We start from the raw sequence: 21,254 nt of genomic DNA on the forward strand, positions 1-21,254 counted from the left end.
AAAGCCATGTGGTGTTTGTTCCAATTTAATTTCACTTCACCCTGTTTACTTTATACTCTTATTTCTCATCTGTGAAGACAAATCTTTTCCAAGAGGAGCTACTGGAATATCCCCAAATGTGAATAAAGGGCACCTCATCATATGTAACAATGAAATCATGTGGAATTGTCTTCCTTGGCCTCTCTTGAATCAATTCATGAATCTTGCAGTGTAGTTCGTTGTGTGCCTTCAAGTCATTTCCAATTTGTGACGAACCTAAGGTGAACCTATCATGGGGCTTTCTTGGCAAGATTTGTGGGAGTGGGGGGCTGAGAGAATGTGAGTTGCCTAAGGTCATGCAGTGGGTTTTCATGGCTGAGCGGGGATTCAAACCCTGTCTTGAGTTGTAGTCCAATGCTCAAACCACTACAACCTCTTGAAATTGTGAACACATGGACAAACATGTGGCTCATTAATGAATTTGAAATTTTAACTGATGCTAGTCTGGGTAAAAGTTGATGTTTTGACTTGTTTGTTTGCTGACATGATTGTTATTCATTTAAAATGCCTGTGAACAAGCATTTCAAAACTCAAAACAGATTTCAAAGCAAAATGATTTTGTTGTTACTGTTGTTTTGATTCTTCTTTTCTCACACTGTTGTCTCATCCCCAAGCAGTACATTATACCCTCACCCTCATGAATCTCGCTAACCACACCCATGTGGGAATGTATACATACTAAGAGATCCCAGATGTCTACAAGAATATATCCACATGTTATGCTGTGAGTGAAATAAGGCCATAGGACAATTAAAACTGTACATCATTAGCCGTTTGCAATTGTCTGTTCTTTTCTTTTACTTTGGATAGACTAGATTCTGGCCCAGGTGGGTTACTTTGTCAACAGGCTGATCAGCAAAAAATGCAGCAATGTCAGGAAAATTTGTGGGCTTCTGGCTGTTGTTGGACTGCAACTCCTCCTAGCCAAAACCAATATTTCCAATTGTGAAGTGTGATGAGAGCTGCAGTTCCAAAACATTTTGAAGACCACAGTTGCCCAATTCTGCTCTAGAGGAAGAATAGTATCCATAATACAGTGGGCCCTTGGTATCCACTGGGGTTTGGTTCCAGGACCCTCTGTGGATATCAAAATCCCTGGATTCTCAAGATCTGTTATATACTGTATCGTTTTTAGGTGTCTAAGAAACAAGAGGGCAGTGGTCCTGCTAACTAGGGGATTCTGGGGAGCTGTTACTGTCCAAAAAAGCAACATTCCCAGGGTCTAGAAGAGCAATGGTGGGTCAGACCAATAGCCAATCTAGTCCAGCATTCTGTTGGCACAATAGCCAAATGTTGCTTATGGGAACCCTGTCAGTTGGACATGAATGGAACAGCACCCTTCTTCATCAGCACCTAGAGTGCCACACATTCTCCAGCCCTGTGCTACACAAGAGGAGTGTGCAAAGTGGCCCATGGGCCACATGCAGTCATTTGACTGTACTTCTCTGTCCCCTGAATCCCTTTACCAGTGTCTCCAAAGACCCCTAATAGTCCCAATTAAAAAGAAAACAGCATTCTTTGCAGTGAATCTTTTGTCCTAAAGTGATGAAGAAAGCCTCATCCCAATCCATGAAAACACATTAAAATTCTCCCACCACAAGCACCCTAGAACCTTCTACATATCATATCATAGCATACCATATCACATATCGCTCTCCATATCAGTGAAGTCCCTCTAAAAATGGTGATAGGCAATGATAGAATCTTCCTGCCATTTTGAGAAGAAAACAGAGGTGTTTGGACTTGCTGTGGTAGATGTGGCCCACAGGTGAAAAGGGGGTAGGAAATTTACTCCTGACTCTTACACAGTTGTTCACCCTGCCATACAGGGGTACTGTAAAAGACTTGTACCATACCTGGAATTTACTCTTTATATCTTGATTCTGTATACCATTGTTATGTAGTAGGAATAGGCTCAGAGAAATAGAGGACAAGAAAGATCTGGGAAAAACGCACATTAGTACCACCCTTAGATAAAGACATTATAGCAAGGAAGAAGAAACAACGAGCCTCTGATCATATTTCCAACTCCATGGGTTTTTCCAGTGGAACATTGGCAATACTGCAGTGAAGTGATCTTACATCTTTTTTAAAGAGGCAAACTCCACCCTCTCCCTCCCAGTTCACATTAGCCAAAGTCAACAGATGTACAAAATTTTGTCCATGTATCATTATACCCCTCCTCAAAACTCTTTCCTAGATTTTTATTTTTTAAGAAAAAAGTAGAAGGGTCTTTCTTTTATTATCATAGCATATTTAATGTGCCTTCCACACCAAGATCAAAAGAAAGAACAAAACCAAAAGTCAGGCAGTAGGAGACAGGACACCAAGCAAAGCAAGTATGAGCTCACTTATGATTTTAAACACTGCCACTCCAAAAAAGCAGAATTGTGTGGTGGAAAAACTGCACAATTCCCCCAGGCAATCAACATTTCTGGTGGAAGGAGACTGGAGGCTGGGTGCTATGGAGCAAAAGCTGACTAACAAAACAATATGGGGAAATAAGCCACAAAAAATAATAAAACAATATAGCATATTGTTACTGCAACTCTCCCCATTAAACGTAGAGGTTGTCGTCTTGGGGACTTTTTGGCACAAAGTTAATATGTATTTTAAAAAACCTTTTAAAAAAACACAAAAGCAACAATTTTGCATAAGACACTGACCTGAATTGTGATTACTAAACCCAACTAGAGAAGACCCACAGAATCAATTAGAATCATAGAATCATAGAGTTGGAAGAGACCACCAGGGCCATCCAGTCCAACCCCCTGCCATGCAGGAAATCCAATTCAAAGCATCCCTGACAGATGGCCATCCAGCCTCTGTTTAAAGACCTCCAAGGAAGGAGACTCTATCACCCTCTGAGGGAGTGCATTCCACTGTCGAACAGCCCTTACTGTCAGGAAGTTCCTCCTAATGTTCAGGTGGAATCTCTTTTCCTGTAGCTTGCATCCATTGTTCCGGGTCCTGTTCTCTGGAGCAGTAGAGAACAAGCTTGCTCCCTCTTCAATATGACATCCTTTCAAATATTTAAACAGGGCTATCATATCACCTCTTAACCTTCTTTTCTCCAGGCTAAACATCCCCAGCTCCCTAAGTCGTTCCTCATAGGGCATGGTTTCCAGACCCTTCACCATTTTTGTCGCCCTCCTTTGGACACGCTCCAGTTTCTCAATGTCCTTTCTGAATTGTGGTGCCCAGAACTGGACACAATATTCTAGGTGGGGCCTTACCAGAGCAGAATACAGTGGCACTATTACTTCTCTTGATCAATACACAGGTAGATCCTACTGGTTCAATGGATCTACTCTAGCCGGGCCTAACAATAGGATTTGGGCTATTGTTTTCTGTGCATTTCATGTCTTTCTTTCTTTCTTTCTTTCTTTCTTTCTTTCTTTCTTTGTAACAAAGTCCCCAAATGCAAAACAAACAAATATGAAGATTGCAGCAGTTGATGGCTTTAATGGGTGTCTCAGTGTTGCCGCTTCTTGTGAAGGATGGGGAAATTCATGGGGTTTTTTTACATCCCTACTGAAGAATCATTTTGATTGATTCATTCATTCATTTATTATTTTGTCATTTCTTCTTTATTATTGTCTCATATGATTAAGAGATATATGGATTTTATTTGACAATGTTTTAAATTGGATTGTAAGCAGTCTCAAAGATCTTGTGTTGGAAAGGCACAGTGTAAATGTTTTCAATACATATGCTCATATTTGTTGTGAGTGTGAGAATTGTAGTTGACTAGATTTATGACCTACAACTTCACACAGTATGTTCCTTTGAAGGCCAGGACTGCTTATGCGAAGGAAGGACATACTGTGTGACCTGTCATTACAACAAATGTCATCTTGTATCCAAGAATGGAAATATCATTTATCTGAACTAGAAATGAAGACAACAAGAATGTCTGAAATGTGTCTCAGCATAGTGGGGAAGTGAGGTAAAATTTGGGTCTGAACTTTTAATATGTAAACCTTTTATCAAACAATATGCTATAGCAATCCCTTATTTGACTGACACTGAAACTGCCTGAAAAATTAGTTTTCTTACATCTCGAAAATGTTGTAATTTAATAAGAACAGTCCAAATGAGAGTGACCACCATGTAATTTTACAATGTAAGGGTTGCATTTATAATTTTCCCTTCCTCCAATGGCTTCAGGGTGGCATAAATGATTCTCCTCCACCCTGCACTTTATCCTCACAATAAACTTGTTGGGCAAGCAAGGATCACCAAATTCCAGTCCAATATTTTAACCACTATATATAGAGTAAGTACGGGGACTAAACCCCTTCATCATTCGCTTGTTAAGAACAACCATATGTGAAAATTGTCAGACAATAAAATGATTTCCACATTCATTTTATCTCTCTGTGGAGAATTAGAAGGGGGACAACCAACACGCAACAACCAACTTTCTACCACAAATTGCAATGTCAGGTTTTTCTTCTGCATAGTTTGTTTGAACCTGTGGATTAAGCATTGTTTCCTTCAATTCTCCATGATCTTATTTTTAAAAGTCAGCTAGATTTCACTCTTTGGGAAGCAAGATTTTATTCTCACGATTTTTAAGCATTCCTCAAAGGCTATTGTCTCTATATGAGTCACAGGCTATTTATCCTCCACTGAAATTTCAACTTCCCAGTCAATGGGGCACATCTTAAGAAAGGCCCCTTAATACGCTGTCTACATTCATGTAGGCTAAATCCATTCTTAGTTCTTCCCTTCTTTAGAGCATACTAATCCAGCTCGGTTGTATCAATGAATGAATGAAGGGGTGTAAAACACAAACTTCAAACAGCAGGACTTGGCCTCTCTTCCTTTAGCGACTAAAATGTTAGACTGTTTTCATCATCCTACACAGTGTTTCCCAACTGAATTTTTAGCAGTCTTGGTTCTCTCACTTGTAAGTGCTACTCAGAAATAGAATTGGGACACAAAATTAAAACACAGACACATTTTCAGGGTTGTCAAAACTAAGGAGCAACAGAAAGGAGACTATCATTTTAAAAGAACAGGTTGAGCACAGCAGATTCCTGTCAGATATAGATTGTCACACAAAAATGGATTTCAAAACTTGGCCTGTATGTGTGTATGTACCTTCAAGTGGCCTGCCAATTTATGGCAACCACATTAATTTAGTAGGATTTCCTTAGGCAAGGTATGTACAGAGGTGGTTTTGCCAGTTCCATCCTCTGAAATATAGCCTACAGCACTTGGAATTTATTGGCAGTCTCTCATCCAAGTACTAACAAGGCTGACCCTGCTTAGCTTTCAGAATTCAATGGCATCTGGTGCTTTTAGGGTATTTAATCCCTCAGAATTTGGCCACGTTCTGCATACATCTAATGTCTATGATCAGCATCAATTGCCTTTCACAAGAAGAATCATGTTCTCAGCCATGGTCAGTAATTGCATCCTGTCTTGCCAAATAAACCTCTCCCTACCAGACATAATAAATTGAAGTAATACCGATTTATAATCAGTGTATACATTTATTTGTGTGGGTGCATAATCATATTGAAAAAAACTATCTTTGTATATTTCATTCATATTTATTCAATGAATATGAATATGAAAAAATGTGGATGTGACCTTTTAAAAAAATCTTTATTGATATTGGTTCTATCCTGTTTGTTATATTTTTGTGAATGACTGACATCTCCTCCACCATCCATGCTTTCTTTTTAAAGTTAATTAAGCAGTTGCATTAGGTTCTCCCTTTCCTGCAATTATTTCAAAGAAATGTTGTCCTCACTTTATCCTCACAACAATCTTGTCATGTAGATATGGCCGGGAGAGAGAACAATAATGACTAGACTAGCTCCACTCAGTTGGATCCAAGCCCTGGTCCCACATTCAGATCACTATAACTACACTCTGCTCTCAGCCGTCACAAGAAGGGTGGTGGTTCTGAGCAGTGTATTTGTCCAATGCTTGTGTTTGGAGGGGATGTTCCTCTAGCTAAAAGTGTCCTGGGGAGGTTGTCTTGGACAGGCAATTTTCCGTACCAATCTTGCTAGAATGTCATGGCTCTGAGGACCCACCAAAAAGCCAGGTATTGGAGAAATGGGGCGTGTGAAGTTAGCAGTCTTCCTCTTTAGAAAGTACAGTGACAACTTTGCCCAAATTTCTTCACCACTGCTGCGTGACCCTGGCAAAAGTGCAACTGCTGGCAGAACAGACCATAGCACTAGCAAAAAACACTAACAATATTCTGGCCCACCTTCAAATCCTTGATCAACCGTAAAGTTCACTTGGGGTCTCTGTGCTGAACAAATTACACTCCTTTCCTCCTTCTCTTCTTGTCTAATTCTCTTCATGTGGTTGCTTTTACTCTGAGGCCAAAATGCAGGTGCTGTTTGAGGCTGCTGCCACAGTGCAGAATTGCTGCAGTTTGACAGCGCTTTAACTGTCATGGCTCTATCCTATGGAATCCTGGGATCTGTACTTTGTTGTGGCACCAGAATTCTCTGTGATAGAAGGCTAAATATCTCACAAAACTACAAATCCCAAAATCCCACAAAATGGTGGCATGGCTGTTAAAGCAGTGTCAAACTGCAGCTATTCTGTTGTGTAGATGCAGCCTGAGTGCATTTGACGCACAGCCCAGTTTGGAAAGGCTACCGTTGTTGGACATTACAGCTCCCAGAATTTCCTTAATTTGGTAATCCAAATTAAGGGTTGAATAAATGTTTTGAATATATGTACCCAAAATTCACAGAACCTCTTTCTACTTACTTTAGATTGGGAACTTTCAACTCATGCAGTGCACAAATCTACTCAGAAACAGTCCCACTGGATTCAGTGAATTCACTTCTAGGTAAGTGTATACAGACTTGTGACCTTAATGTACTTTAAACATAATTCAAGGTCACATCTCATTAACAGGACAGTAGAAATGAAATGCACACAGCCCCTCATGTAACTGTATCTGCATAAAATCATAGCTCCCATTTTAGCCAAACTCTCTTCGTGTTCTCCAGACCATCCAGCTCTGTAAGGATGTCCTGTAATTCTAATTTAAAATGCCTCTCAAACTCAGTTTGCATTTGTCCTCTTCACTCATGCTAAAATTGACTCCATATGATGTACAGGACATTGATCTTGCATCCACTTCATCAGGATGCAAGACTGTAACAGGAGAAGAATTGCATGCCATACTTATGCTAACACCACATGACAGACTACAAAATGTGTCCAAGTGCTTCATTGATTAGTTTTCCTTTCTATGCACAACACAAAGCCTTTAAAATATCAGATATCTAAAGGAGTGTAAAGGCTGCTAGTTACTGTATCTTCGATCACAGAGTTGAAAGGGACCTCAAGGGCCATCTAGGGGCCAAGTAATCCAACCCCCTGCTATGCAGGAATACATAACCAAAGCTCTTCTGAATATCTTGTGATAATAAGGACCCCAAATGGGTGATCAACTGCTTTTTGTGTCTTCATCACTGGAAGACTCTGAGGTGCCACCTGAAACCATCAAGTGGGGAATCTTTGGCCCTCCAGGTTTCTAGGTCTTCAGCTCCTCGAAATTCCAGCCAACATGGCCAGTAGTAGTAAAAAACCGCACAAGCTGTAGTTCAAAATCTACACAGGACCTTTAAAGGTTCCTCATCTCTGCTGTGTGATTTCAGCAATGGCCACCTCCTCCCCCATCTCTGAGTTTGTTTGCCAATGGCCTCACAAGGAGTTCTGAAGGACGTGCAAGCTTGCACACTCTCTCGGGACCTTTTGGCTAGCCGAAATAAAGAGTAATAAAGGTATTACCCTCACAGGGATTTTGGAACATCATGATTATGATGCCATCAATAATTAAGATTTTACTGATCTCATTGGCCACACTTTGTACCTTGACGGTCAGCGGGTAATGTCAGGAATGTTAGGAATAAACACAGAGTTTTGGACAGCAAAGTACATGCCATTCTTTTTCCTCTTACATAGTTAAACGCTTCAGGTCATTCATTGCCTTGGTTACAGACAGCTTTTCGCAAGCACTTATGGTTAGAAAATACAGTAATTCTTCCCGGTAACACGGTTTTGTTTGCCTTGGCATGAAGACTTCATATTTAAAGAGTGTACCACAGTCCAAAATGCAGGCATTACAACCCAAGTTCCTTCTTTTCCTATAAATTATCTAAAAATAGATAATCAATACCTTATACTCACTTTATGTGGCAGTAAATAACACATCATGTCTGCCTCCTTAGTAAGTTTGGCTCCTAATCCACTAGCAAACCCTTGCTGCTGGAGAACTCCCAATATTTTACAGCCAGTCTGTTTTATTCTATGTTAAAGTAAATGTCATTTGAACATAACTGTGAAGTTAAATGAAATCATCAGAGCTCCCAGGACTTGAAGAAATCCCATTTTGAGGACCACAGCTCACACAATACCCCAACCAGTATGCACATTCTGGAAGCTGTAGCCCCCAAAATACAACCCCTTCGTCCCTGCAATGGTATTCCAGGGGCCACAACAAAATACACATGTGGTTTGGAGGCCAAAAGGAGATCTCCCTCTAAGAGAGCAGAGAAAAGGAAGGTGATTCTTTTACAAAGTAAGAACTCTTATGCTGAAAAAGAGGAGCACTCTAGTGGTGGGCTACATATGATGGAGGAAGAGTCCATGGACCCTGTCCCAGGATATAGAAGTATTGGAAAGTACTTAGAAACACAAAGTTGGAAGAGATACCAAGAGCCATCCAGTTCAACTCTTTGAAAGTGTAGGAATCTACAGTTAATTGAAATCTTTCTTTACACAATGCTTGCCTGAACTATGGAATTAATTACCATAAAAAGTAGCAAAGGTACTATACAAGATAGATTCATGGACAGTCATGAAAGATGGGGCTATCAGTGGCTACTAATTTAAAGGACTGTATCTCCCTTTATGAACACTAGAGATCTCTCTCTCTCTGCCCCTCCACTCTTCTCAGGATCGTTTGGTGGGAACAAGGGAGAGGGCCTTCCTGGTAGCTGCTCCTAGATGTTGGAACTCCCTCCCTAGGGAGGCCAGGCTGGCCCTCGTCCTTGCTCTCCATCAGAAAGTTTAAACATAAAAGCATAAAAGCTTCAGGATAATTTTAGCTTCAGAATGATTCTAAAGCATAAAAGCATAAAAGCTTACCAAAAGAAATAAAACAGGTTGTTTTTTTTAAAGAAAACTGATGAGGCGAATCCTGGATAGATGAGAATCATCACAATTCTTTCTGCATCAAAAATACACATGTGGTTTGGAGGCCAAAAGGAGCATTTTCTGTGAAGAAATATTTTCTGAGTAGAAATGTTATTTTCTGCATAGAAAGTGGGTTTCCTGAATAGAAAGCATGCCTTTCTAGGCAGTAAACAAGACTTTCAGTGCAGAAAACAACGTTTCTGCACAGAAAATGCTGTTTTCCACACACAGATTTTTCACAGACTAAATCTCAAACTGTGAATACTCCTTGAAAACTGCAGTTTTCTCACAACAAGGGGGCAGGGATGGTTCAATTATTTGATCTTGCCCATGAAAGTGAAATTTATAAAGAGGTTCATCCCTAAGCCAATGGGTAAGAGATAGAAGTTTCAGTCCAACAACTGTTAATGGGGCACCTGCTGTTTGAAAAAGGTCCATTTTATCTTTCTCCCTGAGTTGGATGATCTTGTGGGGGCATCAAACTCTGCCATTTCCTTCCCTTCCCTACCACACACCTAAGGTGAGAGCAAGCGATACTTGAAGAATGACCAGTTTTTACATTACAGAGTGGATTGAAAACTACCACTATCCCAGAAAGCTCGATGGTAGTTCAGCAGACACAGTTTCAGAACCATCTGATGTAATTTAATACCCTGCGCTTCAAAAGATTTCAAAGGCATGCAATTAGTTGTAAAACCACTCCTCCCCGTGTTATCTACACACACACAATTTTCTCCTCTTCTCTCCTTAAGGCCCATTCATAACATAAGAACCAAGTGGAAACTTGTAACATGTGAGTATTCACTAAGGTAACAGAGCTATTGATTCAAGGCCCTTTCAAAAGCCCTTCTATAAATTTTGGAGCCATTAAAAAAAACGTTGTGCCTTCACATTCCTTGTGGACCTATAGCAGCCCCATGAATTTCATTGGGGTTTCCTAAGCAACGAATGCTCAGAAGTGGTTTGTCAGTGTTTTCCTCTGAAATATAGCCTACAACACCTAGAATCCATGGTAGTCTCCCATTCAAGTATTAACCAGGGCTGACCCTGCTTAGCTTTCTTGATAAGACAGGATCTGGTGCCTCCATGGTATTTAGGCCTCTCTCACAGTTTTGTCTACAAGACACCTTTCAAACATAAACTAATTACTTCACACTCACCCACTCTCTCTCAATCTCTTCTTGGCAGAGATATAAAAAGAAAAATACACATTTACATATTTTCAAAATGAAAGGTGTTAATATAGCATTCTTTGTTTTTATAAAAAAAAGCAAGGCAATTACTAGTTGCTCTTAGTAATCTGATTTCAATAATTAGACTTTGTGTCTTGTAGTAGGTTTATTAAAATCTGTTATAACAACACGAATCACACCCTTTACATTTCTGTTCCCTGCAGCATCTCTAAATGCAAACTTTTGTGCAGGATATGGTTGCTTATAAACTGAACTTACAAAAGCAATAAAGGTGTTCTTCTTTGAGCTTTCCAAATTTACATTTTAAGACTACAGCACTTCTGGACTGCCCTGCACCAACCTACTATGGCCAGTGGATAATATGCTAGCTGAGGGCTTCTGGGCCCAAAAAAGTACATTTTCCAAACTCTGGTTGCTTTATTGTGACATCCTTCTAGAAGAAATAAGATCTCCCTGGGAAACTGGTCTTATGGTCATTTTGTTTAAACTAGCTCTGGTTAGGGATTGTGGGAGGCACACCCAAAACTAGCCCTTAAAGTGTATCTTCTCATCAAGTTTGCCATTTTTATGAATTTATGTGTAGGCTAGTCAAGCTCTTCCAGTATACTTTCATTCCCTCTGGCCATACCTCTAGCTCCTCTCTGTTCTGGTGACTACTGCTACTCTTGGGATTCAGAGCTTAGAACTAGGCTGGTGCACACATAGACCTCCAGACCTCGATGGACAACTCTCATAATCCTTCATCATTGGGTAGGCTGGCAAGGGTTAATGGGAACGTCAATACAACAACATCTAGAGGGCCACACATTCCCCCAAGCCCTGGCTTACAGCCACTCCCTAAGCTACAATTTTCAGTCTTGGGATTGCTCCCACAAGTCACTCCCATAAGAAAAAATTATAGAGTAGGGGACAGATTTATGTACCCATGTCCATGCACACCAGACTACTTTGGCATAGAGAGAACACAAGGAAAGACTTGCAAAAACAGATTAGTATAAATCTTTCCGTATGTTTTTAATGAGGCAGACTCCAGTCTGCAAAAACGTAAGCCATAATAAATATGTTTGCCTTTCAGGTGCTACAAAATCCTTGGTTGTTGATGTGTCAACAGGCTAACACAGCAAATAGCAACAGTTTGGAAAGCTGTTTTTTGGGCTATAGCTCTCAGAATCCACCAGCCAGACAACCTTAGTGTGCTAGCTGGAAGATCCTGAAAGTTGTAGGCCAAAAAAGCAACTTTCCCAAGTGCTAGTGAGCCCTCTGAAAATCTTTCCTCTGCAGTTTATTTTCATGGGAAGGACTTGTGGGAACACTGCTACAAATGAAGTTGAAGCAATGGTATGTGATCCTGAAGAGTGCTACAAATGCAAATCTGGAACCAATAATGTCAGGCAGAGTCAAGGTCCATAGTGCTGCCGCTCTACTGCGTGACTAAGAAAACTGTGCACATGACAGGGGCAGGAATTATGCAGCCCTCCAGACATTATTGGAGTGCAGTTCTCAGCATCCCTAGCCAGAATATCCAATTAGTGAGGAATTCTGGGAGCTACAATTCAATAATATCTGAAGGGCTGTACAATTTCCAGCCTCGAACTAGGAAAACCTTCTTTGGGGTCTCCAATTTATGCTATGCCTTATAATTATGACACAGCCTACAACCATTGTGGTGGCTTACCCCTATTGCTCCACAGACTTTCTCTCTGTGTGATTGCTTGGGCTTTCTCATGCACCATCAAGCAGTATGGAACACTTTCAGGAAAGAAAACACAATACTTCCTGGTGGCATTTTGTATCAGTGAGGCTAATCACAGGTTGGAAAAAAAATGTAAATATGCAAATAGCTTGCAGAATATAGGCTTCTTTTTACTGTTACAAATGAGAACTGACTGGACATTTGAACTGGAGGGAAAGGATTTGATGTAGTCCACCCTACTGAGCTTCACACCTGAGACAAACTTTGCATTCTCCAAATCAAAACTGTATTCATTAAAACAATATTATGTTGGCTATTTTGTTGTGCAAGCAAAACAGAATGAGAGACTATAAAATACGGAATGCATTTCAGGTTGAGGGGTTGGCTTGCTTCCAATAAAGGCAGCAGAAGTGGTTCCAACATTGGCCCAAGCAACTAACTTTCCAAAAGTGTCTCTAAAATCAATAGAATTACTCCAGAGTCAATGATTTGTGGACTTCAGCTTAAGAATGTTAGCCTTAGGTAAATAGTTTAAAGAAATACTTCAGACTTCAGAGGAAATGTAAACACACTAGTCTGGCAGGGAGGTTTTATGGAAGCCCAAACCCTCCTGTCTTTTATGGTTCCTTCATTCTTTGATTAGCTTGCTCTATCTAGAATTACATCATACTCTATCTAGAATTACATCAACCAGAAGTTTTAATTTTAAGAAAATACAGCAAAAGAGCATCAAGAAGTGCAGAAGATTTTTTTCTGAGTGAAGTAATTCATTTCACTTAGGCCTGTTACAGACAGCCAAAATAAAGCTGCTTCGAGTCACAGTGGAGGTATGGTGTTTCAATGATGCATGCGTCCTAAGGGTCCAGAAGCCACACCAAAGCCACGCTCCAGTCCTTAGGGCTGAAGCGTGGCTTTGGTGCGACTTCTGGACTCTTAAGATGCATGCATGATTGAAACACCATACCTCCACTGTGACTCGAAGCAGCTTTATTTTGGCTGTCTGTAACAGGCCTTAGTTTTAGTAATTTGAGGAGGCAGACTACCTATGAAACAGAATCCTTTCTTCTTGGCCATGTTGGAAGTGGGAGGATAACCAGAAATATCCAGGTCCAACCAAGACAATGAACCTTAGATCCAACTAAAGGTAATGGCAAAATGCCCATGGATTTTAACAGCTGAAGAGCTGGGATGGCTCACACTTCAGCTCAGAACATAGATGGGTTCCAAGGTGATAGAATTCAAAGATATAGTTGTGTCAGTCTGTAGAATTAGTACGTAGAGAGATCTTGTAGCACCTTTGAGATTAACTGAAAGAAAAAAATTGGGGGACTTTTTAGTAACTATCAAGTAACTGCTTTAGTTACCTTTAAAAAATGGGGAAAGTGAAACATTGAGTGTTTTTGTAAGCTGTACCTATAATGGTAACTAATTACATGGGAGGCTTGAATTATAAATGACCTGTATTGATTTCAGAAGGATTTGTGTTTCTAGAAAGTATGTACCATATCAGCCCATCTAAGCCACAAGAGAAAGAAGTCAGAAAAATAGTTGCAGTTGTTACCACTAAGGGTAACCAGGGTTTGAATCCTCACTCAGCCATGGAAACCAAAGTAAAGACAAACTCCCTCTGAACTATTCTTGCAAGAAAATACCATGATTAAGGTCACCATAAGTTGGAAATGACGTGAAGGCACACAACAACAAATAATAATATTCTGGTTTTAGGTAGAAAAACGCACACTTCCACTGCAAGACAATACAACATTGCCCTGCAGACAATCACCTAAGAAGAATTTAGTTTCCAGTGTTAATGCCAGATGTTTTTAAACTCCACTTCTAGAAGCCCCAGCATAGCAGGTCCAATAGCCAGGGCTTCTAGAAGCTGAGATCCAAAACCAATGAATTAGGCAGATAGAGCCAGTTTGGACCCAGAGCAAATTGCACAATCCCTTCTGAAGATCATGTTCAGATCACCCAGTTCCTTTCTGGAAAAACGAAGATAAAACAGTCCTTCCTCCTCCCAAAATATTCTTGTATTCTTCTCTTTGTAGCTGGGCAGTAATTCCCCAATACAATCCTTATTTGTGCACCTGCTGTCAAGGAGAGTTAGTTCCTGTCTACTTCTTCAAACAACATAAGCCTTTGCCACCAGTGACTTCCTTCCCATTGAAAGGTGATACCTTTACAAGATCTTTTCCAGAGATGGAAGAAGTTACTTTTGGAGACTGAGGCGTGGTACACACTGACGGTGAAATGCCACCCCTCTTTGCTGTGCAGCATTGCTGCAGCAACCAAATCACGTGGCAACACTGCTCAGCAAAAAAGAAGCCGCCTAAAGTGGCTTCTTTTTTGCGGCATCATAAGGGCTGCAACACAGCCCTATGACACCGCTTCCTCTAAGAGACATGTGGGCACTCAGACGCCCACATGTCGCCGCTCAATAATGGGGGGGGGGCTACATCATAGGGCTTGGGAGCGTGAAGTTGGTGCGACCTCTCGAGCCCTAATATCACTGCCAGGACACCGCTTCCTGGTGGTGTGTACCATGACTATAACTCCCAGAATCCTCCAGCCAGCATGGTCAGTGAGCAATTCCTTAGAGATTCTTTTCTCCCCACTCAAAAAAAGGAGTAAAACCCTCACACACATACACACCCTCTGTGACTCAATCTAAGACATGGTCCTAATTGAACAAGCTTTATCTTAAGGGTCCATAAAAGCAGTTGCAGATCTTGCCCTGCTCTGGTGAGCATCCCATTTACTCCTTAAATTTGACACTGTGCATTATTCAAGGTACTCAGAATCTAAAACACCGAATGTGAAAATCAAAGACCCACCTTGTCTCTCCCTTGAGCCAGGAACTTTTTTCTGGTGACGTTACAAGCATCTCTAAAGCACAGGGCAAAGTGAGGCACTTAGAATGCCTCCAGAACTCAGGGAGAAAACAGACTTTGCACCCTGCTGATCTGGAACTGGTTCCAGAGAAAAGGTAAGCAAGTGGCTGATAGCAATGAAGTGAGAGCAAATAAATTATCTGAGGAAATGTTGTCCTATTCTCAAAGCTTAGACATATCTTGGTCATGTTTCAGGGGAATAATCAGTGTAAACAGTGTAAAGGGCAGACAACTTATGACCCTCCATATAGTATACACTTGCTTCCGTCAACTTCAGACGTTATGGGTATTTGAACCCAAAAATAGCTGGAGTACCTCCAGCTGCCCATCCATTTCTCTAGATATTAATCATGCTCTTCTACTATATGTCTCTACTCTTAGTAAGAGCTCATAATTACTGATTACTGGATCCAAATTGGATCCTGCAGGGTTCTGAATGTTCTGGTAAAGTCTGTGTCTAATATTACAATTAAAAAGGCATGGGCCTTTAAAGCATGAAATATCATTATTATGATATATAAGTTTTCTGTTTGCTTTCCCGTTGCCAGATGCTGTAATCACAAATTGAGGCTAGAGCTCCACTATACGATGGGCAAAACATATAATAAAAAGGATAATTTGTGGCCAAATATAATTCACAGTATGAGAAGGGATAACAAACATAAACATAAGAAGAGGAGAAAAGGAGACTTGTGGTCTCTTTAAGAATGACCAATTTATTTCAGCCTAAGCTGTCACAAACCATCTGAAAAAATGGGCTGTGGTCCATAGGAAAGCTTATGCTGAGAAAATGTTAACATATAAATGAAAGAACTTTAAAAAAGCTCTTTCAGTTTCATGTTGACCTTGACAGATTTCCTTTGCCTCATCAGGAGGGGAAAAAAACATAGCCTTTCTTTCATTCCTGACTCTGATTCCAACAACCCAAAACTGAAATAGATGCATTTGCTAACTTGATCCCTTAGAAGTATTCCTGTACCCTGCACACACACACACTTACACACACTTTTAATTGGCGTATAGTTATGACTGACTGCAAACAGCCTGTCCTGAGAACGCAGAAGCTCAGTTCCTTGAAATGGAGACCATCAACATTCAGTATCTTTTCTGGTTAAAGCAAAGAATTGCCTGGACCCACAAGAAGGCAATCAGTTCAGAGACTCTTGTTACCAAGTATACTGTTCAGTTTTTGTAAAACAGAAAAAGGAAGGGGAAAAAAGCTTTTTCAAGTACCGTGTCCAGCATTGGAATCTTAAATATATTTATTCATAAGTCCCTAGTTTGGTCATGCTCACTCCCCTGTAAGTGTGCACAGGATTGAAGCCTAACACTGGGATCCTGTGCATGTCTGTCCAAAAATAAATCTACTATGTTCAAGATTCATCTGGAGAAAGGCGCACAAAACTTCATTGGGCTTACATTTGTATAAGCATGCTTATGGGTTTCTTTTTTTAAAGTGTTTATTTTAAAAAAACTGGAATGAAATCTAGAGAAGCAATTGAGAGAGTGAAATAACAGTCATACAAGAGAAGGGATCACATTCAGGTTTCTGGCTACATGTGGGTTGTACCACTGGAATGGGAATTACATTAAAGGAAAATGTGGGCTGCCTCCTAGAACATCAGATCAGAAAAGATCAAACCAAACAGTCCTGTCTAGTCCAGAAGTCTCTTCCCACAGTGATAATTCAGATGCTTTCAGGAAGCCCACTTGAGTGCAACAGCATCATGTTCCCACTCCACTGACATACAGGAACATACTGTCTCTGGCACTGGAAGGAATAGGTATCCACCCTGACTATAGTCACGATTGTATGTGCTAACCTCTTTTTGTTAAATCAGATTTGTAAGCTACTCTTCCTCCAAGAGTTGAGCATAGAATCCATGGGGATCAGCCTTTCGCACACGCGCGCGCGTGTGTGTGTGTTTGAGTGTGCAAGCACATCTTCATGTCACCTGTGGCTTACAGTTACCCCATGAATTTCCTAGGGTTTTCATTGGCCCAAGTAACTGGCAAAGCCACCTCTGAGGATTCTTCGCCTAGGGTTCAATCCACACTGCAGAAACCCACACTGCAGAAATAATCCACTTTGACACCACTTTTACTGCCCTAGCTCAGTGCTAGGGAATTCTGGGAACTGTGAGACATTTAGCCTTCTCTGTCAGAAAGCTCTGGAGCCACAAGAAACTGGGGCCTGTTACAGACTGCCAAAATAAAGCTGCTTCGGGTTTCTATGGAGGTATGCTATTTAAATGATGCATGGGTCCTAAGAGTCCGGAGGTCGCGCCAAAGCCACACTCCACTCCTAAGCACTGGAGTGCAGCTTTGGTGCAGCTTCCAGATTCTTAGGACCCATGCATCATTTAAACAGCATACCTCCAAAGAGACCTGAAGCAGCTTTATTTTGGCAGTCTGTAACAGGCCACTAATTCCCAAGTTTGCCTAGCCAAGCCAGCTAAGGTAGTGTCAAACTGGATTATTTCTGCAGTATGGATTGAACCTTAGGCAAGGAATCTTCAGAGGTTATTTGGCCAGTTCCTTCCTCTGAAATACAGCCTACAGCACCTGGGATTCATTGGCATTTGTCCCATCCAAGTACTAAGCAGAGCTGACTCTGCTTAGTTTCCAAGATAAGACGGCATTATTTCTTACTTTCCTCACCCAAACAGTAGAAAGCAACTAGATAAGAAAGCAGGATCAAGTGACTAACCTCTCAGCCATCCAATGTGTCTTAAGGTTGACTTGAAGGACTTTGAACTCCTGCTCTCTGCAAGGCCTGCTTCTATTCACCTTAACATAGGTGCTCTTTCAAACTGCTCTCTATAAAAGAGCCAACTGACAGAATCTATAACTTATTAAAGAAGTAATAAAATGTCCTGGGGAGGATGATCTGCATAGGACTGCATGCAAAAGTGAGGAGGAGGGAAAGAAGCCCTAGGTGCATTCAAGTCAACAACCCAAACTTTCTGTCCTGCAGAACTGATCCTGAACTCGTGGATGACTCTTTCTCAAGGACAGGAGCACTCCAGAGTGACACTGAATGGAACATATGAAGCTTCCTACATCCCCACTATGTTCTTTCCTCACTGTCTGGATACCACTTCTCCTAGGGTGCATCTACACTGTAAAACGAATGCCACTCGACACCACTTTAAGTGATACAGTCCCAGTCTATGCAATCCTGGGATGTGTAGTTTTGCAAGGTCTTTCACCTTCTCTGCCAAAGAGTGCTGGTGCCTCACAAAATCACAAACCCCAAGATGGTGTAGAGTGGAACCATGGCAGTTAAAAGTGATGTCAAACTGCATTATTTCTAGAGTGCAGAAAGCAATAGCAAGTATATTTCTATACCCATGTATTAAGCGGTTTACAACGTGTAAGCTCCCAACAAGTTGGGTAATTTTAGGTGCATCCCTGTGAGCCAGTGTGGCGTATTGGTTTCAGTGTTGGGACTACTGACACTGGAGACCAGGGTTCGAATCGTGGCTTGGCCATATAAACCCACTGGGTGTCCTTGGGCAAGTCACACTCTCTCAGCGTCAGAGGATGGCAAGGGCAAACCCCCTCTGAACAAATCTTGCCAAGAAATCCCCATGATAGCTTTGCCTCAAGGTCACCATTAGTCGGAGACGACTTGAAGGCACACAACCACAACAACAGCAGCAGCAATGAGATGCACAAACACAGCCGATAAAAGGACCCAACATTAACAGATTATTCCATGTCAACTGAGGAGATGATGCCAAAGGTGTTGAAAAGGGGGTGCATCTACACCACAGAGATTATGCCACTTTGACACCACTTTTGGAGCTGTTGCTCCATCCTCATGGAATCCTGGGATGTGTAGTTTTATAAAATCTTTAACTTCCTCTGCCAACGGAGGCTGGTGCCTCACCAAACTACAAACCCCAGGATTCTGGAGGACGGAGCCATAGCAGTTAAAGCGGTGTCAAACGTCATTATTTCTACAGTGTGGATGCACTCTTCTGAGAGACAAGCCAGTCTGAGTTCCCTGCTCTGAAGAGAAAACCAGGTTCGAGTCAGTTTGCTCTGCTCTTTCCTCCTTCAAGCTCAACAAAGGCTAAATCCTCACTGCAGGGCTAATCTGGTTTGACACCGCTTTAACTGCCTCGGCATCATGCTATGGAATTTAGGGATTTGTAGTTTTGTGGGACATTTCGCCTTCTCTGTCAGAGAGCTCTAGGGCCACAACAAACTACAATTCCCAGGATTCCCCTAGGACTGAGTCAGGGCAGTTGAAACGGTCTCAGACTGGATTATTTCTATAATGTGTGTTTTGGACCTTAGTCTGCTGACTCCTTCCTTTCAGTTAGGTCCAAAACACACTGCAGAAATAATCCAGTTCGAGACCACTTTAACTGCCCTGGCTCAAAGCTAGGGAATTCTGGGAAGTGTAGTTTTGTGAGGCATTTCACCTTCTCTGTCAGAAAGAGACACTGGTGCCACAAGAAACTACAGTTCCCAGGATCCCCTAGCAGTTAAAGCGGTCTCAAACTGGATTATTTGTGTGGTTTGGATCTTTTAGTCTCAGAGACGTGCTGCGAGGAGATCTCTCTACATACTGGTCCCTAGGAGGCAGTTAAAGCGGTGTCAAACCGGATTAGCTCTGCAGTGCCCATTTGCAAAACTTTTGGCAAACTTTTGCAGCTTTTTCCCACAGAAGAAACGAGGGAAGGAAGAAGCCAAGCTATGTTTCCTTCCCTTTGAGAGGGACCCAGCTTCCTTACCGTGTACTTCATCCTCTCAGGCGGGAGAAAGGGGGCTCCACCGGCCCCTTCTTCTTCTTCTTCCCCTTTGCCAGATCTGCCCCGCTTTAAACGGAGCCTGCCTTCCTCTCCATTCCTCCGCTTTAGACGAAAAGCTCCTGCAGGGGCCCCTCTCAGCCCCGGCGCACTCTCGCTTCTCGACCCATTGTTCCACTCGCAGAGCGGCAAACCCAGGGCTCATTTGCATACCTCCTTGCTATTGGCTAGGCAACCCCGGGCTCATTTGCATACATCCCTACTATTGGTCAGTCAGCCCCGACGCTAGTGAGGCGGAGGCAATACAGCACTCCTGGTTGGCTGGAAAGGTAGAAGGGAAGCAAGGGGCTGCGTCCGCACTGCAGAAATAACCCAGTTTGACACCGCTTTAGCTGCCCTGGCTCAATGCTATGGAATTCTGGAAGCTGTAGTTTTGTTAGATATTTAGTCTTCTCTGTCAGAGGGCTCTGGTGCCACAACAAACTACAAAGCCCAGGATTCCATGGCACTGAACAAGGTTAAGGTGGTGTCAAACTGGATTATTTCTGCAGTGCGGACGCAGCCTCAGACTTTCACTTCTCCAGTTCTTTCCTATTTTTAAAGTGAGGGGGCTCAAAACTTCTTAGTAGTTGTGGGTTGCTATGAATTTACTTATACAATGCAAACACAAGATCACAGAAAAATTGTAACATCCCCAATCGAAGCACTCAACAGAGTAACTTTTGCAAAGACTAGCAAAATAACATTGCAAAATTGTTGTTGTGACTCTGTAGCAAAGTCAGGGGATATAAAGAAGCCAGCGTGGTTAAAATGTTGGTCTTGGGTTTGGGACACCAAGACTGCACTCCCTTCTCCTTTTGTGTCCTGTCTTTCTAGATTGTAAGCCTGAGGGCAGGGAGCCGTCCAGTTAAAAAGATTGCATGTACAGCGCTGTGTAAATTTACAGCGCTTTATAAATAAAGGTTAATAATAATAATAATAATCTACACTGTAGAAGTAATGCACTTTGGTACCACTTTTAACTGCCATGGCTCCCTCCTACAGAATCCTAGGATCTGTAGTTTGGTGAGGCACCAGCACTCTTTGGCAGTGAAGGCTAAAGACCTTGTCAAACTACAAATCCCAGGATGCCATCACTTTCCTGTTGTCAAACTGCATTATTTGTACAATGCAGAGCACCCTCCGCAGTGAAATTCATGAAATTATATTGGGCCTTTTGCTATTGTCAGTGTGTGACTTCCATAACCCCTCACCATTGGCTGTGCTGGATGGGGGATAATGAAGTTGAAGGCTCTCAAACCCCTGGAGAGCTATAGTTTTTCACCCCTGTGAAAGTCGTGCTTCCTGAACCATCTGATAGCTGAGACACACTTCAGTGAGATTGGGAGACAGCACAGTGAGCAAGAGCTGTTTGGAAGGGCAAGTCCCATCATCATCCCTGACGCGTTGAGCAGAGCTGATTGTAGTTGTAGTCCAAAACATC

At 41.8% G+C, this 21,254-nt stretch overlaps 2 protein-coding genes across 3 annotated transcripts in view; both read right to left on the reverse strand.

The window, feature by feature from the left end:
- The window catches only part of NEDD9 (neural precursor cell expressed, developmentally down-regulated 9), an 82,966-nt gene extending 63,023 nt beyond the window's left edge, over positions 1–19,943 (reverse strand). For both annotated transcript variants that reach the window (XM_089516726.1, XM_089516725.1), the window contains exon 1: positions 19,757–19,943. In XM_089516726.1, the coding sequence (XP_089372852.1) occupies positions 19,757–19,768 (12 nt within the window). In that variant the 5' untranslated portion in view covers positions 19,769–19,943. The remainder of the gene's footprint in view (positions 1–19,756) is intronic.
- The window catches only part of ADTRP (androgen dependent TFPI regulating protein), a 204,415-nt gene continuing 183,559 nt past the window's right edge, over positions 399–21,254 (reverse strand). Inside the window, exon 7 of the mRNA XM_089516727.1 lies at positions 399–412. The gene's annotated coding sequence lies outside the window, so the exon portion shown is untranslated. The remainder of the gene's footprint in view (positions 413–21,254) is intronic.

Source organism: Sceloporus occidentalis, unplaced genomic scaffold, assembly GCF_023333645.1.
Source record: "Sceloporus occidentalis isolate IW3139 unplaced genomic scaffold, rSceOcc1.0.p SCAF_3, whole genome shotgun sequence".
Taxonomy (NCBI): domain Eukaryota; kingdom Metazoa; phylum Chordata; class Lepidosauria; order Squamata; family Phrynosomatidae; genus Sceloporus; species Sceloporus occidentalis.